Raw genomic sequence first — 22,852 nt, 5'->3', positions numbered from 1 at the left:
AATCTAAATGGGAAACTGACTCTAGTTGGAAAAGCATGCCCATAGATGAAGTCAGTGAATTAAATAGATAAAAGAGACAAAATTTTGATGAAAAGTCTGTCACATCTTGGAAGGTCTGGAAGTCATTTTAACACAGATGAAAAAGCAATATTCATATATAGGTCTACATAAAAAATAGGCTTAGAATACACGAATCCCTAGAGAGCAGATTTCATATTTTACTTTAGGTATTTCTTAAATTACAATAAAAAACTTGCCATTCAGATAACTAAGTTCCAGGTTTGATCAACATAGTATAGAAAATTCACAGTTAAACTTAGCAAGACTTGAAAAAGCCAACATCTGGAATGTTCAAATGTTAGGTAAAACATGACTTGCTCATTAATTTTGTGTTTACCTTGGAGTTTCACACATGGTGGACAGGTAAAGAAATGTCTGGCTTAGGTGTTTTTGGGAAATCAGTCAAGTGATCAAACATACCACTGTGGTATGGGATGCTAATAGCAGGAAAGGCTGTACATATGTAGGGACAGGAAATACAAAGGAACTCTCTGTACTTTCTGTTCAATTTTGCTATGAATCTAAAACTGCCCTAAAAAATGAAATTTATTTTAAAAAATTTTTAAAAAGAAAGAGGAAAATACACAATTCAAGAGATAAAATGATAGTAAATAACATCGGTATACAGCAGGTACCCAATAACTAGTTAATTGGACTACAGTGAATTTTATTTTTAAGATTTATTCAAAAAAAAGATTTTATTTATTTATTTGACAGAGAGAGACACAGTGAGAGAGGGAACACAAGCATGGGGAGCAGGAGAGGGAGAAGCAGGCTTCCCGCCAAGCAGGGAGCCCAAAGCGGGGCTCGATCCCAGGACCCTGGGATCATGACCTGAGCCGAAGGCAGATGCATAACGACTGAGCCACCCAGGCGCCTGAATTTTTTTGAGCCACCCAGGCGCCCGAATTTTTTTTTTTAAGATTTTATTTATTTATTTGCCAGATAGAGAACCCAAGCAGGGGGAGTGGGAGAGGGAGAAGCAGACTCCCCGATGAGCAAGGAGCCCAATGAGGGGGCTCAATCCCAGGACCCTGGGATCATGACCTGAACCGAGGGCAGACGCTTAATGGACTGAGCCACCCAGGCGTCCCTGAATTCTTTTATAAGATTTTAAAGGTTTTTTTTTTTTTTAGTAATCTCTACACCCAACACAGAGCTCAAACTCAAGACCCTGAGATCTAGAGTTGCATGCTGTTCCGAATGAGCCAGTCAGGCACTCCTACCTACAGTGAATTCTTTTAAGAAAAGCCTGTGCATGTATTAACTAAATATAACATTGATACTTTTTAAATGGAGCTTAAAAGCTTAAAGTTGAAGTTTCATGTCAGGTTGAAGTTTTTCAAATTTAATATCTAATGATTTGTAGTAGTAATTGTAATTAATTTATAGACTTTTCAATCACATCGATAGAGTACGTTAACTGAAAATCACTGAAAAATGAAATTTTTACTTTCAGCATGTCTATATTTCTATAAATTTTATCTTAAATTTTAAAAATTTCAATCCTGGGGCACCTGGGTGGCTCAGTCGTTAAGCGTCTGCCTTCGGCTCAGGTCATGATCCCAGGGTCCTGGGATCGAGCCCCACATCGGGCTCCTTGCTCAGCAGGAAGCCTGCTTCTCCCTCTCCCACTCCCGCTGCTTGTGTTCCCTCTCTCGCTGTCTCTCTCTCTGTCAAAAAATAAATAAAAATCTTTAAATAAAAATAAATAAATAAATAAAAAATAAAAAAAATAATTTCAATCCTAACATAAAACACTACTACTTTTCTTATAAATCTGAATTTAAAAATTTATATATTTTATCCCTAAAATGAAATTCACTCACTAGAAAAATGAAATTTTATATTTTAAGCTATTTAAATTTTGTATTTTAACAAAAATCCTAAGTCAAAATTATTCAATAAAAAAGTATAAATTCACCTCACAATGATATCATGAATAGTACCATTCTTCCCTACTATGCAAATGTTTAATGTCACAAAAAATAATTTAACAGTTAAATATATCAAACAAAACTACATTTTTTTAGAGGCAAATTGTTGTGAAATTTTGTGAGAGAAGTATGGATCAATTAATGCTTTGGTTCAATGTGAGTAGACAACCCTATAAGCCTGAATTTAAGTCACAAGACATAAAAGAAAATGTTGAAACACCCAAAGAACAAATAATCCAATCAAAAAATGGGCAGAAGACATGAACAGACATTTCCACAAAGAAGACATCCAAATGGCCAACAGTCACATGAAAAAGTGCTCAATATCACTCGGCATCAGGGAAATACAAATCAAAACCACAATGAGATACCTCCTCACACCGGTCGAACGGCTAAAATTAACAAATCAGGAAATGACAGATGTCTGCAAGGATGCGGAGAAAGGAGAACACTCCTACACTATTGGTGGGAATGCAAACTGGTGCGGCCACTCTGGAAAACAGTACGGAGGTTCCTCAAAAAGTTGAAAATAGAGCTACCCTACGTCCCAGCAATTGCACTACTAGGTATTTACCCTAAAGATACAGTGATCCAAAGGGGCACCGACACCCCAATGTTTATAGCAGCAATGTCCACAATAGCCAAACTATGCAAAGAGCCCATATGTCCACTGACAGATGAATGGATAAAGAAGAGGTGGGGTGTGTGTGTGTATATATATATAAATAAATATATATACACACCCCCACACACACAATGGAATATTAGCAGCCATCAAAAAAAAAAAAAAATGAAATCTTGCCATTTGGAATGTGGATGGAACTAGAGGGTATTATGCTAAGCAAAATAAGTCAATCAGAGAAAGACAATTATATGATTTCACTGATATGCAGAATTTAAGAAACAAAACAGAGGATCATAGGGGAAGGGAAGAAAAAATGAAACAAAATGAAACCAGAGAGGGAGACAAACCATAAAAGACTCTTAATCTTAGGAAACAAACTGAGAGCTGCTGGCGGGGAGGGGGTTGGGGGGATGGAGTGGCTGCGTGATGGACATTGGGGAGGGTATGTGTTGTGGTGAGCACTGGGTGTTGTGTAAGACTGATGAATCACAGACCTGTACCCCTGAAACAAATACTACATTATATGTTAATTTAAAAAAATTTTTTTAAATCAAAAAATAAAAAGAAAGAAAAAAGAAAATGTTGGTATGACTTAGGTATAGGTAAGAACAAGTTACTTTCAGTATTTTAAAAGACAGTATAGTCCAGGGATGCCTGGGTAGCTCAACCAGTTAAGTGTCTGTCTCTTGATTTAAGCTCAGGTCATGATCTCAGGATTATGAGACTGAGCCACACGTTGGGCTTGGTGCTGGGTGTGGAGCCTGCTTAAGATTCTCTCTCTCTCTCTCTCCCTCACCTTCTGACCCTCTCTCCCACCCCCCAACTGCTGTCGCTGGCCCATGCACACACACTCTATTAAAAAAAAAAAAAGTTAAAAAAAATAGTATAGTACATATAAATATATTTAAGAGCAGAGCTCCTTGTTTCCCTTATTGAAAAAGAAATGGCACATTATAAGGTGATTTCCATTCTTTTCAGTAAAAGCCGAGGAAAAGATGAGGAAATCAGTGCTTCTAACTCTTGACTGAATTCTGACATCATCAAAGGAGTTGATTTATAGTTATGGCAGATTCCAGTCATTTCAGATAGTTACCCATCTTAATAGATTTTGAAATACCAGAATAAAATTTTCAGAAAAAATAAATTCCATTTTCACAAAATAAATCAATTTTTTTGTCAAAACCTCTGAGAATAAACCAAAAAAGCAAGTTAGGTGGCCAAACACTTAAATTCATATACTACAAGGCACTAAACTTTGATCTATAAGCATTATATTTTACATATTTTAAAATGAAGGACTACTGAGAAGTAAGTGCAGCACCTGATTCCAAATGTACCTACTTACAACTCATAATGATTCTAATAAAGGAGAATATTTAAAATGGCAACCACTAAATACCAATGATTAAAGTAAGTTATGATTTTTTCATAACTTTTTCAACTTTAATATTTTTCTGGAACTTAGGAATAGTCTAATTATCCACATCTTAACAAGTACACACATAAAACTATTCTAAGTAGTTCTATAATATATTGTAAAAGTAGCAAACCTGAATTAGAAATATCAACAGTATACCTAAGAAAAAATGAATAAAGTAAAACATCTATCATTTACCTACCATAAATCTGATCTGAGTTAAAGGGATTATACATATACATGTCTCAGTCCCAAAGTCTGAAGCTAACCTAATAGAAAACCTCAGCCTTTTCCCCCCCCCTAAAGTGAAGAGGAAGACAAGTATGTCTTTTTTAAAAGATTTTGTTTATTTGACAGACAGAGATAAAGCACAAGTAGGCAGAGCCGCAGGCAGACGGAGAGGGAGAAGTAGGCTCCCTGCTGAATAGGGAGCCTGATGTGGGGCTCAATCCCAGGACCCTGGGATCATGACCTGAGCTGAAGGCAGACGCTTAACCGACTGAGCCACCAAGGTGTCCCAACAAGTATGTCTTTTATTTCAAATACTACAGAACATCATGTTGGAGTTACTAGACAATATAGTTAAGGGGAAAGATTTATACGATCTGAAGAGAAACCAGAGTATAGACAATGTAGTTAAGACAAGAGAAAATAAGTGAAGGCAGAAGAATTAGAAAGTGGACTTCCCATTTTCTATAGGGGCCTTTCTCTATGCAGGAAGCCAGATGAGTTGTTCAGTCATAAGAAAGTATAGTCTCCAATGCCCTCCTCAGACATACCAAAAGAACAATGAGAGAAAAAGAACCTCTAAGAATATGGAGACAAGTGCAATAAAGAACAGTGGCCCATGCAGCTACTCCCAAGAACAGAACCAAGGAACATTCCTTCTCTGAAAGTAGAGGGACCAGGCGACATTTGCCCAGTTTTCAGAATTGCTATGGACCAAAGCCTCCGATATGCCTCTCATTCTTTCTTTTTCAAGAGTCTTTACTGTGGCATTACTATCTCAGTTTCATCACAGTATGTTGGGTTTGTAAGGGCCAGATAACAACACTGTTGTCCGAGGTCACGGGTCTCAGCAATAAAAACCACAACTGGACCTGATATGTATTACAAGATCTTGGGTTTCAACTGATACCAGGATTGGATGAGACTTCTGGAGTTCTTAAAATGGACATGAAGTAGATTTTGTATATGGGAGAGATACAAATAATTGTAACCAAGAAATCAGACTGTGGCAGACTGGATTGTTGGTCCCAAATTTCACCCCCTTGTAGTAAATCTGCCAAGTAATTTTGCAATAAGGAAAGGAAGCTATAGAAAAGGTAAGGTAGCAGCAGTATGTCAGATACTGACCAAGGCTTGTGTTTCTAAAACATGTCCAAGAACCCTGGGAGTTATTAGAAATATTTCTGGGTCCGTAAGTTTCATATAAAAATTTGTAAAGTTTGTACTCACATTTCTATGAATTTTCAAATTAATTTAAGTCTATTAAAGCTGACTACCTTGTTACCTAGTACTCAATTTCACTGGTCACATTTGCACTGCTACCAATAATCATCAGTGACTATTCAATTTGTAGAGCTATATTTTTCAAATTACAGATGGATTCTTGGCAATCCGAAAATTTTCAGATATTCTAGAGTAGTGCCACGCAAAGTGGGGTACAGGGGGAGCAGAGGGAGAGGAAGAGAAGCAGACTTCCTGCTGAGCACAGAGCCCCACGTGGGGTTTAATCTCACAACACTGAGATCACCACCTGAGCCTAAACCAAGAGTCCGACTGCACTACCCAGGCACCCCACCAATAATCTCTCATCAATTCCAATATATGCTCCATAATGCTTTTCTTTATTGCCATACTGAATTTGACAGTACTGACTACTCCCTTTATAAAAGCCCTCTACTTGAGGCAACTACTCACTCCTGGTTGTCCTCCCATTCAAACTCCTACAACTCTTCTATACTCTTCTTAAATGATAATGTTCTCCAGCACTCCCTATGACCTTATTCTCTTCTTACTTTTATATAACTCTTCAATAATTACCAATAAAAAACCTGAGAATTATTTTAGACTGTTATTTTTCACTCATGCTCCTATCTACACATTTAAGGGCTATCAATTCTACTTTCTACCAGGGAAGTTCAAATTTTGATATTCAAAAGAAAAGAATAAGAAATATTCATGTATCTTGGGGCGCCTGGGTGGCTCAGTCGTTAAGCATTTGCCTTCAGCTCAGGTCATGGTCCCAGAGTCCTGGGATCTGGCCCCGCATTGGGCTCCCTGCTCTGCGGGAAGCCTGCTTCTCCCTCTCCCACTCCCCCTGCTTGTGTTCCCTCTCTCGCTGTGTCTCTGTCAAATAAACAAAATCTTTTTTTTTTTAAAGATTTTATTTATTTATTTGAGAGAGAGAATGAGAGAGAGAGAGAGAGCATGAGAGGGGGAGGGTCAGAGGGAGAAGCAGACTCCCTGCTGAGCAGGGAGCCCGATGCAGGACTCGATCCCGGGACTCCAGGATCATGACCTGAGCCGAAGGCAGTCGCTTAACCAACTGAGCCACCCAGGCGCCCAAATAAACAAAATCTTAAAAAAAAAAAAAATTCATGTCCCTTAACAACTTTTTAGAGTGGTGCGTAAGCTCAAGTCAAACCACAAAGGTAATATATTCCTTTCCATGTCTATTGATATAAAATATTCATTTCTTGCTCTCACATCTAACTTCCTAAAGTAAACAGGTAATCACTACTACTGAGCTGCTAGCAATTTTTTTTGTTTTGCTTCAAGTCAAATGTTACTTTCCTTATATACAAAGTCATTATTAAATCACAGAAAATTAAGAGCCATTTTACACTTTGCACATACCAGGTTAAATTATAAGGGCTGATGTATACTGAGGCATCTTACTAAAAGCTTCACTTCTGATTATAATTAAATTATAATTTTCTCATTGGAAGAGTTTATGTTCATTCCATTTTTCCTAAATCTATATATAAAAAGAGGTACTTGCCTTTTTATCTGAATAAAAACTCTAAATTCTATTTTCTTTATGAAGCAAAACTTATTCTGAAAAGGAAGTTTACTCTGAGCTCACTGCAAAACTATCTATTTCAGTCATATTCCAGATTTAGCAGGACAAAGGGCAACAGCAGGAAATGGAGCATCACCAAGGTCCAAAACTAACTTGGTTTAGAGTAAAAAAAAAAAAAAAAAATTTCATATTATTAGGATAATTAAGCACTATGCTTGAAAGAAAAATAAAAACAGATTAAAAATTAACACACTGATGAGCAGTGCTTCATCATTAGACAAAAAGATAATACTGTTCTCTGCTATATTAAATAAAGGCAAAATGGAAGTATTGATACACACTCTCGAGCTCATACATGTATTTTAAAACTACTAATAGAGATAACATTTTATATTTCTTACCCTTACAGTGCATTTCAATATAATCAATTCATCTTTTCTCAACAACTTTGAGATGCAAAAACAGTTAATTTTTTCCCATTTCACAGATGAGAAAACTGTTAACATGAAGAAATTATGTAACCTCTTTTCAGGTCCTTCCTTAAGCTCAGAAGCAAAACTGGGACTAAATCTTGGCTCTAATTCTATAGCTTCACAAAACTTTTTAGTGTAAAATGAGTATCAAAAAAAAAAAAGAAAAGCAAATGATAAAAATGAACCATAAATTTCAACCCACATTGCCACATTTCAAATGTCATGATGCTTTTGAGTCGCCTTGTGTCTTCTCAGTGAGTTCATGCATTTGATACTTTCCACTACACAGAACAAAAATAACTTAATCTTATCTAAGAATTTGAGAGGCTCAGTTTCTCTTCTGCATATTCTGGTGATCAACTATAGCACTCCCAAAAGGCCGAATGTGGAACACAAATATATCCTAATGCCTATCAGGGGAGTTGAGAGACTTTATGATACATATTATGTCTTGCTATTTGCAATATATGAATTCCAAAAAGTTGTATGATAATGTAGAGACGAAAACTGTTCTCAGCACTGTCTCTCTTACCATAAGCACATTATGTAAAAAAATGTCAAAAGATACAGGGAATAACATGGTGCCTATGACAGATAATATGAACTAAAATCTTCAGATATTAAAAAGTAAATCAATTTGCCTTTAATACTTAAGAAAAATATGCTCAGACAAGAAGTAGTTAACTATTAAACTAAAATCCAGATACATGATTAAACCTGTTCAAATTAATGTTTAACTTAGAAGAGCTATATGAAATGTACTGTTAATGAAATCCTTGACCCTGGGTGGGTATAACCATTTGGAGGTAAGTTCAGACTACATAATCTAGTGAAATTATCTGTAGAAAGCAGGAATGCTGGGTCTTCAGAAATCATCCTGCCTCTATTATGTAATAATAACTACATGACGTTAACAAATAACCTACTAAGAAGATGCATGTTTCTAAAATGCAATTAAATCCTATTCCTAGAAAGAGAAAATGAAAAATTAGACCTGAAAAGTTTGGTTAGAAAAACAAACTGCCAAGTTTTTTACCCAAATTTTCAAATATAAAGTTTAATATGTGGGAAGCCATCTGCTAAAAACTGAAACCAGTAATTTATTTTAATTGTACTTGATTTAATCACTAGCATTTAGGCTTACAACCGAACCCAGACTAATAGAAAACGTATTTATATATTCTCTTTTCTTTTGCCTACCTAAACAGTATGACCCAATGATTATTTCTGATATTACCCTATTCAAACACCTACTAAACTTTTAATTCTCAATGGTAACTTTTAAAATATCACATTACATGGAAACCCTATAGTAATACCTTAATATTGATCTGTGGCTAATACACTGTGGAATACCTATGCTGGTTAGCACTGTGGCAAATATGGAGGATGTCCTAACCTTACCACTCTGAAGCAGACTTTGAAAAATCTTCGAAGTCATCTTCTTTAATGAGGTATGCATATAATTTTTGGTATTTATAGCACACCAACTAGGGCAGCAATATGGTAGACAATATTTAAATTTTAATCATTAAAGATCAACTTGAGGGGCGCTTGGGTCGGTTAAGCGTCTGCCTTCGGCTCAGGCCAGGATCCTGGGATCAAGCCCCGCATCACGCTCCCTGCTCAGCTGGGAGTCTGCTTCTCCCTCTCCCTTTGCCTGCTGCTCCCCCTGCTTCTGCTCTCCCCCTCTGTCAAATAAATAAATAAAATCTTAAAAAAAAGAAAAAAGTCTTTTTTTTTTTTTATTAAAGATTTTATTTCTTTATTTGACAGAGAGAGACAGAGAGAGAGGGAACACAAGCAGGGGGAGTGGGAGAGGGAGGAGCAGGCTTCCCGCAGAGCAGGGAGCCCGATGTGGGACTCGATCCCAGGACCCTGGGATCATGACCTGAGCCGAAAGCAGACGCTTAACGACTGAGCCACCCAGGCGCCCAAGAAAAAAGTCTTAAAAAAAAAAAAAAAGATGAACTTGATACTTAAGAAAAATAACTGGTCACCTTGGGAGGATGCTAGTAAATCAAGTCATTATTCTGAAAACAAAGAGAAATAATCAAATATTTATTCTGTCTGCCTTCCCTTTAAGGAACTGTCAAACAGCTAATAAGGGAACACTTGTCTATATATGTTCTGCTAATAAAGAAATGATAGAATTGGAATATCACAGTTTTGCAAACTCCTAATGAAATCATTAATACATTTAGGTAAAACTCACTGATGGTGGAGACACTTATAAATTATTCTAGGCTTCCCCTGCCAAATAGAACATGAATCAGCCAAGTCTCTAGATCTGCCAGTTTGCAGACACCAGGAGAGAAAAATAATTAATTAAAATCAAGGAATTAAACCAGCAAAACCCAGACTGAGGAAAACTCTAATGTCAAAACCTGGTTTCTTGGGCACCTGGGTGGCTCAGTCAGTTGGGCGTCTGCCTTTGCCTTGGGTTGTGATCCCAGGATCCTGGGATCGAGTCTTGCATCGGGCTCCCTGCTCAGCGGAAAGCCTGCTTCTCCCTCTCCCTCTACTGTTCCCCCTGCTTGTGCTCTCTCTCCCTCCCTCTCTCGGTCAAATAAATAAATAAAATCTTAAAAAAAAAAAAAAAAAACCTGGTTTATTCAACAAATAAATAGAAGGAATAAATAGTATGGTGAAGGACAGCCTATAGATTAAAAGATTTAACACACATTTTCAACAAAATATGATGTGTATACTTTGTTTAAATATTGAGTCAAAAGCAGGAAAATAAGAACATTTATGATACCATCAGAGAAGTTTGAATACTGACCAGATATTTGATGATTCCAAGAATTATCATATTGTGATGATGTTTTTAAGAAGAGTTATTTTATAGATATACTTTTAAATACTTATAGATAAGATTATGTTGTCTAGGATTTGCTTTAAAATAATGCAGGCATAGTGGAGAGTTATAGATGAAAACATTACCAAACGTGAACTGGATTGAAGCAGGATGACAGATACAAAAGGGTTCACTGTATTATCTTCTCTATTTATGCCCACTTGAAATTTTCCATAAGGAAAAGCTTAAAAAAGAAGATGAACTTAAAAGGTCTATATGACAATCCATAAGCATAAGGACAAAACAAATGCACGTCCCTCAGAGGTCAAAACAAATGAAAATCTTAATGGTGAGTTAGACAAGCATTCTCCCTATACACACACATACACGTTTACCACACACACTCTTACATGAAATAGGAGAATATGTGAGACCCAAAGAGGTAAGTCTTGCTCAAGTTGACAAAATAAAACAGGAGCAGAGCCAAAACTAAATTTAACAATTACAAGCCCACAAAGAAGTCCAAGTTGGAGCTAAGTTATAAGATCTGTGCAATCCTGGGGTGCCTGGGTGGCTCAGTCGTTAAGCGTCTGCCTTCGGCTCAGGTCCTGATCCCGGGATCCTGGGACTGAGACCCGCATCGGGCTCCCTGCTCCGCGGGAAGCCTGCTTCTCCCTCTCCCACTCCCCCTGCTTGTGTTCCCTCTCTCGCTGTCTCTCTCTCTGTCAAATAAATAAAATCTAAAAAAAAAAAAAAGATCTGTGCAATCCTGAAGTAGTCTGATAACCCATCAAAGGTGTAAAAACAAGTCTTAAAAGTTAGGTGAAAAAAAGAGGCAGGTGTTTTGAAAGGCAATATGCTAGAATAAGAGCAATAAGCCTAGAGGGTATAGAGAACAAATGGGCATTTGGTAATCATCCTCACCAGGGAGCAGAAGTGTTAAATCTATGATATGTATTTGGAAACTACTTGAATTCCAAGTGTTTGTAGAAAAGAAAGTCGTTGTCTAGTTTACAAGCTTACACATGAAATGATGAAACATAAAATCATTATTTTAATAACAATTTTTGAAAATAGTTGAAAAAAATTTTAAATCTTATTAAGTGCCCAACTGATTTAAATCTTAAACATAAAAACGGGATTTATTAAAAAAAAAAAAAAAAAAAGGGCGGGGGGATTTATCTTCCTGTCCAAAAACAGGCTTTACAATTTGACCATGAAGGGTCTTCATTATCTACTTAGACATCTTATAAAGGAGTAAAGATTCATATTTATACTAAAAGTCATCAAGAATAAAACTCTGGGGCGCCTGGGTGGCTCAGTCGTTAAGCGTCTGCCTTCGGCTCGGGTCATGGTCCCAGGGTCCTGGGATCGAGTCCCACATCGGGCTCCCTGCTTGGAGGGAAGCCTGCTTCTCCCTCTCCCACTCCCCCTGCTTGTGTTCCTGCTCTCGCTGTCTCTCTGTCAAATAAATAAATAAAATCTTTAAAAAAAAAAAAAAAAAAAGAATAAAACTCTGGGTAGGCCAACAAACTATACTATCTTTTCTTTTCTTTTTTTTTTTTTAAGATTTTATTTTTAAGTAATCTCTACACCCTACGTGGGGCTCAAACTCACAAACCCCGAGATCACGAGTTGCATGCTCTACCAACCGAGCCAGCCAGGTGCCCCTATACTATCTTTTCAATAAGCACAATGACAAATAAAACAGGAACTCCACCTACAAGCAACATAACTAATTAATAACACAATGTAACCCTTATCTTTTATCATCCTGAAAATGTAAAACCTAGTAAGTTAAATGTATTTTTAAATAAATCATTTTTAAACCACCAGACATTCATACTAAAATGCATTTTAATTTTTGGCTGACATGTGTTAGTGACTATTTTCAAAAGTGGTGAATTAGGGGCGCCTGGGTGGCTCAGTCGTTAAGCGTCTGCCTTCGGCTCAGGTCATGATCCCAGGGTCCTGGGATCGAGCCCCACATCGGGCTCCCTGCTCTGCGGGAAGCCTGCTCTCCCCTCCCTCTGCTTGTGTTCCCTCTCTCGCTGTGTCTCTCTCTGTCAAATAAATAAAATCTAAAAAAAAAAAAAAAAGTGGTGAATTAGATTCCTTTTTTATTAGAAGAGTCATCTATTTTTAAAAAGACATTTCTGGCATTAAATTACACAAGACTAAAAAGCTATTTTAAAAATCCATATCAAACATTTCAAAGTAGATGTCCTTCAGTAACTCTAAGAAATACCAAACCAGGAAGTCAAAGAAAATTCCCGTGTGACCTCTAAAATTTAGTATTAGAGATAACTGAGATGGTTTGTTAAACAATAACTTGTTCTTTAAAAAGCTGAATAAAAAAGAAACCCAAAGGGATAATGCAGAAACAGAAGCTGAGACTTGAGAACTTCACCACAGACTTAAAGTAACTCAAGTAGTAAATTAGATATTTCTCTGACCCTCTCCAGTATCTTCATAGTAGTAATGTAGCTCCTCTCTTGAAAAACATGTTTTTAAGTAGTATCCTTCTCCTCCAATAACCTAAAATCAAAGCTAACATGTAAAAACTCACATAAAGACAAACACAAAAAATTATTTTTGAATGCGAAAATAAAAAATATTAAGGAGTCATAATGGATAAAAGTGTGGACTTGACTCAGGTGGTTCTGCTTCTCAATAGCCCCTTTAACTTCTGCATCAATTTTCTTATCAGCAAAAGGGGATAATTACAATACCCATCTCACAGGATTGTTGTGAGGGTCAAATGAGACAATACTCATAAGGTGCTATCATCACAGTAAGCTTACAGAAACCACCTCAAATCAGTAACATGTTTACATAACAACCTTTTTAAAGCTAATTAAAAAGGTTAATTATAGTAAAAATGCTGAAGGCTCATAAAAATATCTCTATCCCACCCCCAATTTGTGGGAGAAAAAGAAAAGCACATAAACAGGGGCGCCTGGGTGGCTCAGTCGTTAAGCGTCTGCCTTCGGCTCGGGTCGTGATCCCAGTGTCCTGGGATCGAGCCCCACATCGGGCTCCCTGCTCTGCGGGGAAGCCTGCTTCTCCCCTCCTTCTCCCCCTGCTTGTGTTCCCTCTCTTGCTGTGTCTCTCTCTGTCAAATAAATAAATAAAATCTTTAAAAAAAAAAGCACATAAACAAATATTTTATTTTTCTCCTAAGGTCATAATGTTACTTATATAATTTGGGGATCACTTAAGAAAAATATCAAAACCATACCTACAGGTTTTAAAAATGTGTCAATATTGTGTATGTGTTCAAACCTGGAAAAGTGGAAAACAGAAAATTCCATGCTTTTAAATTTTGGGTCATTACTATGAATAAAAATATGCTACTATCCATTAAATAAAATAAGGCCAGTCACAAAATTTTATAACAAAGTATTTTAAAACTTAGAAATAAAAAGGAAAGCAATTACCTTTGTACAATAAAGCATCCAAAGTTCAAAGAGCCTCTCTCTGGATGCCATTCTGGCTTTCACTCTGGCACTTTAATTTTTCCTCAAAAAAAAAAAAAAAAAATTATGTTCAAGACCACAGCATGTTCATTTTATTTTCCAAGTTTTTCAGCCGTTACAGTAAAGCTCAAAGCAGTAGGGAGAACAAAAATAAGTGGAACAAATGGACTGTCTTCTGGTCAGTAAAATTCAGTTCAAGCAGTTACTCCAACTTATCTTCATCAGTGGTAGTTGGGCGATTAAATAATCTGTGAAAGAGAAAAATACGTAAAGGTTTGCTAGAAACAGAGACCATATTAAAAACTAGATTCACCAGAACTATAGATTTATCCACTTCACTTCCCGCGAACAATCAGCTAAGCTTTTATGGTGATCGAGTTCACAGAAACTAGTGCTTCAGGAAAACATCACAGCTAACACAGTATTTCACACTGATATAAAGTTAGAATTCTCTAGGGCAGACCCTGAAAGATGAGTACTCATAACCAAAAATGTGCCCCGTTGCCACTCATATTTTCTATATACATAAAGAAAGCAACACTCACTAGTGCTGTATTTCAAAGACAAAGAATCCCTTAGAATTTTCTAGTCTGCTTCTTAAAACTTGTTGGGAATGTTTGTCGTTGAGTTACAGGGCAGGGCGTGGGGAGGAGGGTGACGAATTCCTGGTTTGTTTATTTTAACAATACTCAAGAGAGTGAAAGCAGACCAGCCCACCTGGCCTCTCTACCTCTCCGACCGGGAAGAAGGAAGGAGCACGCACGAACCGGCACGGAAAACACCCAGAGAAAGCCTCCATGTGTTTTCAGGGATCTTTAAATTTCCTCCTCGCATCCCAGACAACCAAAACAGAGGCAAACCTAAGGTGTGCCAAGCAGCCAAAAGAGGCTTTGGAAATAGAACGACGCGAGCTCGGCATCCACCGACCCGCTATCCACGCCCGGCCGACAGCACTGGGACACACCCGGGTCAACCTCGCCCCCTCACAGCCGCCCCAGAATCTACTGCGCGTTCCCCACCACGCACCCTGGGCCCTCCCACATCTGCCACGCGGCCCCTTCTTCCCTACGACCCGCTCCCCTCACCGCGCTCACGTTGGGGGCTGCGCCAAGGCCGCCAGGCCGACATCTAACTTACTTCCCTCGCCCCCTTCCCCAGCCGAAGTCCCGTGTCACCTCGCAGCAGGACAGGCGGGCGGGAGAAGGAGGCGGGGCGGCGACGGCGCGAGGTGGGGAGTGAGGGCCTGGAAGAGCCAAGGGCGGGGCTGTCCTCTCGGCTAATCACTACGGCCTCTAAGGATTTATCGGGCCCCGGGGCAGGAGCTGTTCATTGGTCGCACAGGCTGGAAGGGGGCGGGGTGACTTGAACACCCGCCCCAGCATTCCTGCGCAGTCGCAGTCGGCCGTGCTCCCGAAGATTCGGGGACCGGCGCCAGCTGGGGCGTTCCAGTCAGTCTTACCCAGGCTGGACGTGTAGGATGATCGACGTGCTGACGTTCTTGCCCCGCCACTACTGGGACGGTAGCGTTTGGTTGATGGCGTCATTTCCGGGATTCATCTGAGGGCGGAGAATCCTGGAGCGCTAACTAAAGGGGATTTTTGTCTTCATTTTTTGTAAAAAGGGGATTGGTCTTGGGAGCGTATACTATTGTGAAAACAAAACAAAAACAGAAGTCCTTTTCCTCAATCGCGTTTCTGCCTTCTACTTTCGCAGTTGCGAAATGTCCAATCCAAAGGGATTATTTTGACAATACTAAAAGCTTCAAAGGGTTTTTGCTTTTTCAGGAAAACAAAAAGCAAAGGCTGCATTTACTAGATATAGACAACTTCTAGGGGATATTTGTCTAAAGGGGATGTGAAGACACATAGATTAATCACCTCTGGTACACTTGAACATTTTAAAAACTGTATTATGAAAAATGTCAGCCATATACAAAAGTAAACTAGTATAATGAAACTCCACATACCATCACCCATCTTCAAAGATTACCAACTAATGTCCTATCTTGTTTCATCTATACCAAAACTTGGCAAACTGTGAACAGCCAGAGTATTTTAGGTTTTGCAGACTCTCTTGCTTGGTATGTATTTAAAAATTAATATAAGAATATTTAGTGACAGGGCGCCTGGGTGGCTCAGTTGGTTAAGCGACTGCCTTCGGCTCAGGTCATGATCCTGGAGTCCCAGGATCGAGTCCCACATCGGGCTCGCTGCTCAGCAGGGAGTCTGCTTCTCCCTCTGACCCTCCTGCCTCTCATGTTCTCTGTCTCTCATTCTCTCTCTCACAAATAAATAAAATCTTAAAAAAAAAAAAAAAAAGAATATTTAGTGACATTTGAAAATTAGGTGAAATTCAAGTTTTAGTGTTGTAAAGTTTGTTGGAACATAGCCATGTCCATTCCTTTACTCTTTTTATACACACCACCACTACCACTCTGTGAGTTACCACTAAATCTTTTCTAGATTATTATAATAGCCTCTGCCTATGCACTCTCCCTACCCATGGATTATACCCATGGATTATTCCCAATAGAAGTAAGATGTCACTCCTCTGCTAAAAACCCTCCAGTAGTTTCCCATCCCACTTAAAACAGCAAGCAAGGACCTGTGTTTTCCTCCCACGCTTAGCTCTCTAACTTCTCTCAACTATTTTGGCCTTCCTTTATTTCAGTCCAGACAAAAGGCTTTCTTGCTGCTCCTAAAATTCACAAAGGATACTTCCTTTTCAGTGATTTTACATAAGCTGTCCCTCTACCTGGAATGCTCCTTCCCCAAATGTCCACACACAATCTTCAAGTCTCTGCTGAAGAATCACCTTTTCTGTTTGTATAGTCATACCCCTGAATTTTTGTGTCCTCCCAAAATTCATATGTTGACATCCTTTGAAGGAGGTAGGGCCTTTGAAAGTAGATCCTGAGGGAGGAGCCCTTATGAATGGGATTAGTATTCTTACGAAGTCGATTTCACAGAGCTCCCTAGCCCTTCGCACTATGTGAGAATACAAGAAGTATGGGACCTGAAAAATGGCATTCACATAATCACCCTATCTTGGACTTCCAGCCCATAGAACTTAAAAAAAAAAAAAAAAAGGTTTGTAATCTACCCAGTCTGTGGTGTTTTGTTATAGCAGCCCAAACATTCTAACACATCAGTAAAGCATTCCGCATCCTTTTTTTAGAAAATAGCATCCCTTTTTCTCCCTTACTCTATTTTTCACTATAGAACTTAACAGCTGACATATAATTTCTTTGTCTTTTGGGAATTCCCCTAGTAAAATGTAAGCACTATTAAAACAGGGACTCTATTCACTGGTATATACATTCAGGTCCTTGAATAGTGTCTTATACACAATAGGTGCCCAATAAATATTTGCAGACTACAAAATGAAATTACCTATTTCACTATATGTCTGTGTATTATTCCAAGTCCCTTCTTGAGTCTGTCAAATTCTGCTGGCGTCAGCCAGATGCCAATAAGTGTTCCACTGCTGAGACTTCTGACAGATCCCTGGAGTGGGGATAAGCTTTGGTTTTATGAGTGGTCCTTAACCAATACTTAGGTGTCTCCACCAATGAAGCTATAACCACTTTATCTTCAGATATACCTCAAGGCAAACACATTTGCCACCTGGAAAACACATTTTCTTACTATTAGTTGCCTTCTGAAACAACATGGCCCTAATTTTCATGACAAAAGGTGTTAACCTTAAAAAGAAAGCCAGCAAAAATGGTTTTATCTGGGAATACCAGAAGTGCAATTCAGAACATGCACTCTAAGGTAAAACCATAGGCAAATCCAACAAACAAAGGAGAGGAACATTATTTTATGGAGAAGAAGGAGGAAGTTGGGAGAGATTGTTCTGAAAATCCACTGGACATGAGTTCTACATGATGATGGTTTCTCACTGGCCGAGTTGCAGGGGTAGTAGATTTTTTGTAGAAGATGCAATGTACTTCTTTCCCCATTGGAGACGGTAATTGATGATTCTTCCCTGTTTAAGATTCTTCTGTTGGGGTCTATAATTGACAATTCTTCCGGTAATTGATGTTGAGTGGTACTGGCTCCCACTTCTAACCTCCCTTTCTATCCTTCCTACTCTACTGTAGTGAGGATTCTCTTTATTTTCAAAAGGCATACTCATGAACTGAAATGGCCCTGCCTAAATCCACTGGATGCTTCTGTGTTCAAATAGTTTCTCATCTGATGACAGGGTTAGGAGTTTCAGTTCCCTTCACCTATATAACCTTAGATTGTTACTAAATTAATTAACAATGCAAATTACATCTACCAAGACCATTGGATAACTTATGTAAATCAATCAGGGCATTATCACCCCAGCGAAATAATTACATAAAGAGGTAAATTATAGGGGCGCCTGGGTCACTCAGCTGGTTAAGCGTCTGATTTTGGCTTAGGTCATGATCTCAGGGTCCTGGAATCGAGCCCTGCATTGGGCTCCTTGCTCAGCAGGGAGCCTGCTGCTCCCCCTGCTTGTGCTCTCTCTCTCTCACATGAATAAATAAAATCTTTTTAAAAAAGAAAACTCTTCCTTTAAAAAAAAAAAAGAGGTAAATTATAATCTTGGGATTGCTTTTTCACCATGACTCAGAGCCAGTAAAATTAATAAGATTAACTTGATAGGTAGTGATATCTTGTAAAAACCTGCATGCAATCATTCCCATTATGGACAACCTGTCAATTGAAGCAGATACTCAACTGTGCTAGATAGAACACAGTTTCGCTTGGACAGAGTTGGAGACATGTAAACAAGTTAACGCTCTCAACTTCCCCTTTCATAAATTCTGTCTTGCACATTTCCCTTCAATCCATACCTTTTCAGTTAGCATGGCTACAGGCTTGTTGATTTTGTTGATCTTTTCCTAAAACCAGTTTTTGGTTTTATTGATTCTCAATATTGTTTTCCTGTTTTCAATTTCATTGATTTCTGCTCTACTTTTTATTATTTTTTTCCTGCTATTTTTTTCTAGTTTCCTAAGATGAAAGTTTAGGTGAATGATTTTAGATTTTTCTTCTATTCTAATGCATTCAGTGCTATGATTTTTCCCTTAAGCACTGATTTTGCGGCACACCTCACAAGTTTTTGTGTTTTTTTAAAGATTTTATTTATTTATTTGAGAGAGAGAGAGCACGAGCAGGGAAGAGAGGGAAAGGGAGAAGCAAGGAGCCCAATGAGGGGCTCGATCCCAGGATTGAACTGATCATGACCTAAGGCAAAGGCAGATGACAGACCCTTAACCAATTGAGGCACCCAGGCGCCCCACACTTCACAAGTTTTAATAAATTGTATTTACATTTTCATTTAGTTCAAAATATGTTTTAATTTTTCACGGAATTTCTTCTTTAACCATATATTATTTAGAATTATGTTGTTTAGGGGCACCTAGGTGGCTCAGTCAGTTAAGCATCTGCCTTTGGCTCAGGTCCTGATCTCAGGGTCCTGGAACCCAGCCCCAGGTCAGGCTCCATGCTCAGTCGGGAGTCTGCTTCTTCCTCTGCCCCTCCTCCTGCTTTTGTATCTTGCAACTTTACTGAATTCATTTATCAGTTCTAGTAATTCTTTTGGTGGAGTCTTTTGGGTTTTCTATATATAGTATCATGTCATCTGCAATAGTGAATGTTTTACTTCTTCCTTAATGATTTAGATGCCTTTTATTTCTTTCTGTTGTCTGATGGCTGTGGCTAGGATTTCCAGTACTATGTTCAGTAACAGTGATGAGAATGGACATTCTTGTCTTGTTCCTGACCTTAAGGGAAAAGCTCCTAGTTTTGCGCCTTATTTCTGTTCTTTTAAATTTGTGAAGATGTGTTTTATGGCTCAGGATGGGGTCTATCTTGGTGAATTTTCCATGTAAACTTAAGAAGAATATGTATTCTGCCGTTGTTGTGTGAAACAGTTGATAGATGTCAACTATATCCAATATGATTGATGGTGATGTTGAGTTCAACTCTGTCCTATGTCTGCCTGCTGAATTTGTCCCTTTTTTAATATAGTTGGAGCAGATTCATCTATTTCTCCTTGCAGTTCTATCAGTTTTTCCTCACATAATTTGATGTTTTCTTGTTAAGAACACACACATTAAGAATTTATTTTTTATCTAATTAGTTAATTTATTTATTTAAAGTAGGCTCCATGCCCAATGTGGGACTCGACCTCACAAACCTGTGATCAAAAGTCGCATGCTCTACTGACAGAGCCAGCCAGGCACCCCAAGAATTTGTATATCCTCTTGGATAATTGGCCCCTTTATCATTATGTAATGCCCCTCTTTATCCGTGATTAATTTCCTTGCTCTGAAGTCTGTTCTATCTCAGGTTAATATAGCTACTTCTGCTTTCTTTTGATTAGTGTTACGATGGTTTATCTTTCTCTGCCCATCTATTTTTCATCTATATGTGTCTTTATATTTAAAGTTGGTTTCTTGTAGGGCACCTGGGTGGCTCAGTTGTTAAACATCTGCCTTTGGCTCAGGTAATGGTCCCAGGGTCCTGGGATGGAGTCCCACATCGGGCTCCCTGCTTAGCGGGAAGCCTGCCTCTTCCTCTCCCACTCCCCCTGCTTGTGTTCCTTTTCTCACTATGTCTCTTTCTGTCAAATAAATAAATAAAATCTTAAAAAAAAGTAAAGGTGGTTTCTTGTAGACAACCTACAGCTGAGTCTTATTTTTTGATCCACTTTGACAATCTCTGTCTTCTAAACAGTGTATTTAAATCATTGGTATTTAAAGTGATTATTGATATAGTTATACTTATATGTACCATATTTGTTCCTGGTTTCTATTTGTTGCCTTTATTCTTTGTTCCTATTTTTTTCTTCCACTTTTTCCTCCTTTTATGGTTTTAATTGAACATTTTATATAATATCATTTCCTCTTCTCTTTGTTTTTTTTTAAAGTTCTGCCAGAATTCTTTTTTTAAAGATTTTATTTATTTATTCATGAGAGACAGAGAGACAGAGGCAAAGGGAGAAGCAGGCTCCCAAGGAGCAGGGAGCCCAATGCGGGATTCGATCCCAGGACCCTGAGATCATGACCTGAGCCGAAGGCAGACGCTTAACCATCTGAGCCACCCAAGCGCCCTCTCTTTGCTTTTTTTTTTTAGTGGTTGCCTAGAATTTGCAATATACATTTACAACTCAAACAAATCCACTTTTAAATAACCTTATACTGCTTCACAGATATTATAAGAGCCTTATAATAACAAAATATTTCCTAATTCCTCCCTCCATCCCTTGTATCATTGCCACCATTCATTTCACCTACACATAAGCATGTATATACATATATACATAAACACACATAATTGAATGTATTGTTGCTATTATTTTAAATAATTGTTAGACCATTTAAAAATAAGAAAAGTAAAAGGTTTTATTTTACTTTTCACTTATTCTTTCTCTGATGCTCTTCTTTTCTTTATGTAGATTGGAGTTGCTGACCTATATCTTTTTTCTTCTTTCTGAAGAACAATTTTTTTTTTTGAGAGAGAGAGCGAGCGAGCTGGGGAGAGGGGCAGAGGGAGAGAGAGAGGGAACCTTAAGCATGCTCCATATCCAGCATGGAATTCAACACGGGGCTCAATCTAACAACCCTGAGTTCATGACCTGAGCCAAGATCAAGAGTGGGACACTTAACCACTGAGCCACCCAGGTGCCCCTCTGAAGAACTTTTAACATTTCTTGCAAGGCAAGAATTTCCCTTAATTTTTTATTATTTATATGTATTTATTTTGTCTAAGAAAGTCTTTATTTCCACCCCCTTCACTTTTGAAGGATAATTTCACAAAGTACAGAATTCTAGGTTGGTGTTTTTTCTCTCAGTACTTTAAATATTTCTCTCCACTATTTGCTTGCATGGTTTCTGAAAAGCAGTTAGACATAATTTTTATCTTTGCTGTTCTATAATACTTTTTCCCCTCTGGCTCCTTTCAAGATTTTTCCTCTATCTTTGGGACGCGTGGGTGGCCCAGTCGTTAAGTGTTTGCCTTCAGCTCATGTCATGATCCCAGGGTCTTGGGATCGAGTCCCACATCGGGCTCCTTGTTCTCCCTCTGCCTCTGCTGCTCCCCCTGCTTGTGCTTGCTCTCAATCCAACAAATAAACAAATAAAATCTTAAAAAAAAAAAAAAAGATTTTTCTCTATCTTTGATATCTCTTTTAAATTTTATTTTTTTAAGATTTTATTTATTTATTTGACAGAGAGAGAGAGAGTTAGCGAGAGCAGGAACACAAGCAGGGGGAGTGGGAGAGGGAGAAGCAGGCTTCCCGCCGAGCAGGGAGCCCGATGTGGGACTCGATCCCAGGACCCTGGGACCATGACCTGAGCCGAAGGCAGACGCTTAACGACTGAGCCACCCAGGCACCCAATAAGGGAAGCTTTCTATAGTCCTATGATTAGGTCTCAGTCTTTTAGTGAGCCTGTGCCTGTGGACTGTGAACTTCAGAAGTGTTTCTCAACTTTTTCCCCAATTAAATGGGAAAGGATGGCTAGAATAGGCTGGAGTTGGGTATTTTCCTGACCCCCTGATCAGTCAGGCTCTGGTAAAATAGCTTCTCTTGATGCCAGGCCTTGTTAAAAAGAACAGAATGCTCTGGTCATTTGAAAATGGTTCCTTTTCCTCTTCCCCTCCCAGAAGCACGAGGGGATTTTTCTCCAATATTTACTGTGAAAACTTGGTCAAGCTCCTAGAAATAAAAATCACAAAATTGTGCCCTCTGCCCATGACTGGGACCCTCTAGATTTTTTAACTCGCAGACTTGCCCACTTTGAGCCTCCAGTAATTCATCAATTATAATTTAGGTTTCCCATCACAGTAGGAGTCCCTATTGAAGATTCTGCACAGGATTTCTGCCCTGGTAAGTTGTAATTCTCTGTATTCACCTGTCTCTTCAATTTTGGGAGTATTGTTTTCAATTTTGGGAGTATTGTCACAGGAAGTTCTGTGACTTCACATCTCTGATGGAGCTAAGTAGAATTGAGTTTTCAGTTTGTCTGGCATTTTACTTGATGTTAGGATG

General features: G+C 38.5%; 1 protein-coding gene across 1 annotated transcript in view; it reads right to left on the bottom strand.

Moving 5' to 3' along the window:
- NBEAL1 (neurobeachin like 1) overlaps positions 1–13,831 on the bottom strand; it is a 173,884-nt gene extending 160,053 nt beyond the window's left edge. Inside the window, 3 exon segments of the mRNA XM_044913621.1 lie at positions 10,487–10,584; positions 12,797–12,878; positions 13,781–13,831. Of these exon segments, the coding sequence (XP_044769556.1) occupies positions 10,487–10,584; positions 12,797–12,878; positions 13,781–13,831 (231 nt within the window).
- Between the last annotated feature and the right edge of the window lie 9,021 nt (positions 13,832–22,852).

This window comes from Neomonachus schauinslandi, chromosome 3 (assembly GCF_002201575.2).
Source record: "Neomonachus schauinslandi chromosome 3, ASM220157v2, whole genome shotgun sequence".
Classification (NCBI taxonomy): Eukaryota; Metazoa; Chordata; class Mammalia; order Carnivora; family Phocidae; genus Neomonachus; species Neomonachus schauinslandi.
This window is presented reverse-complemented; position numbering and strand designations above follow the sequence as displayed.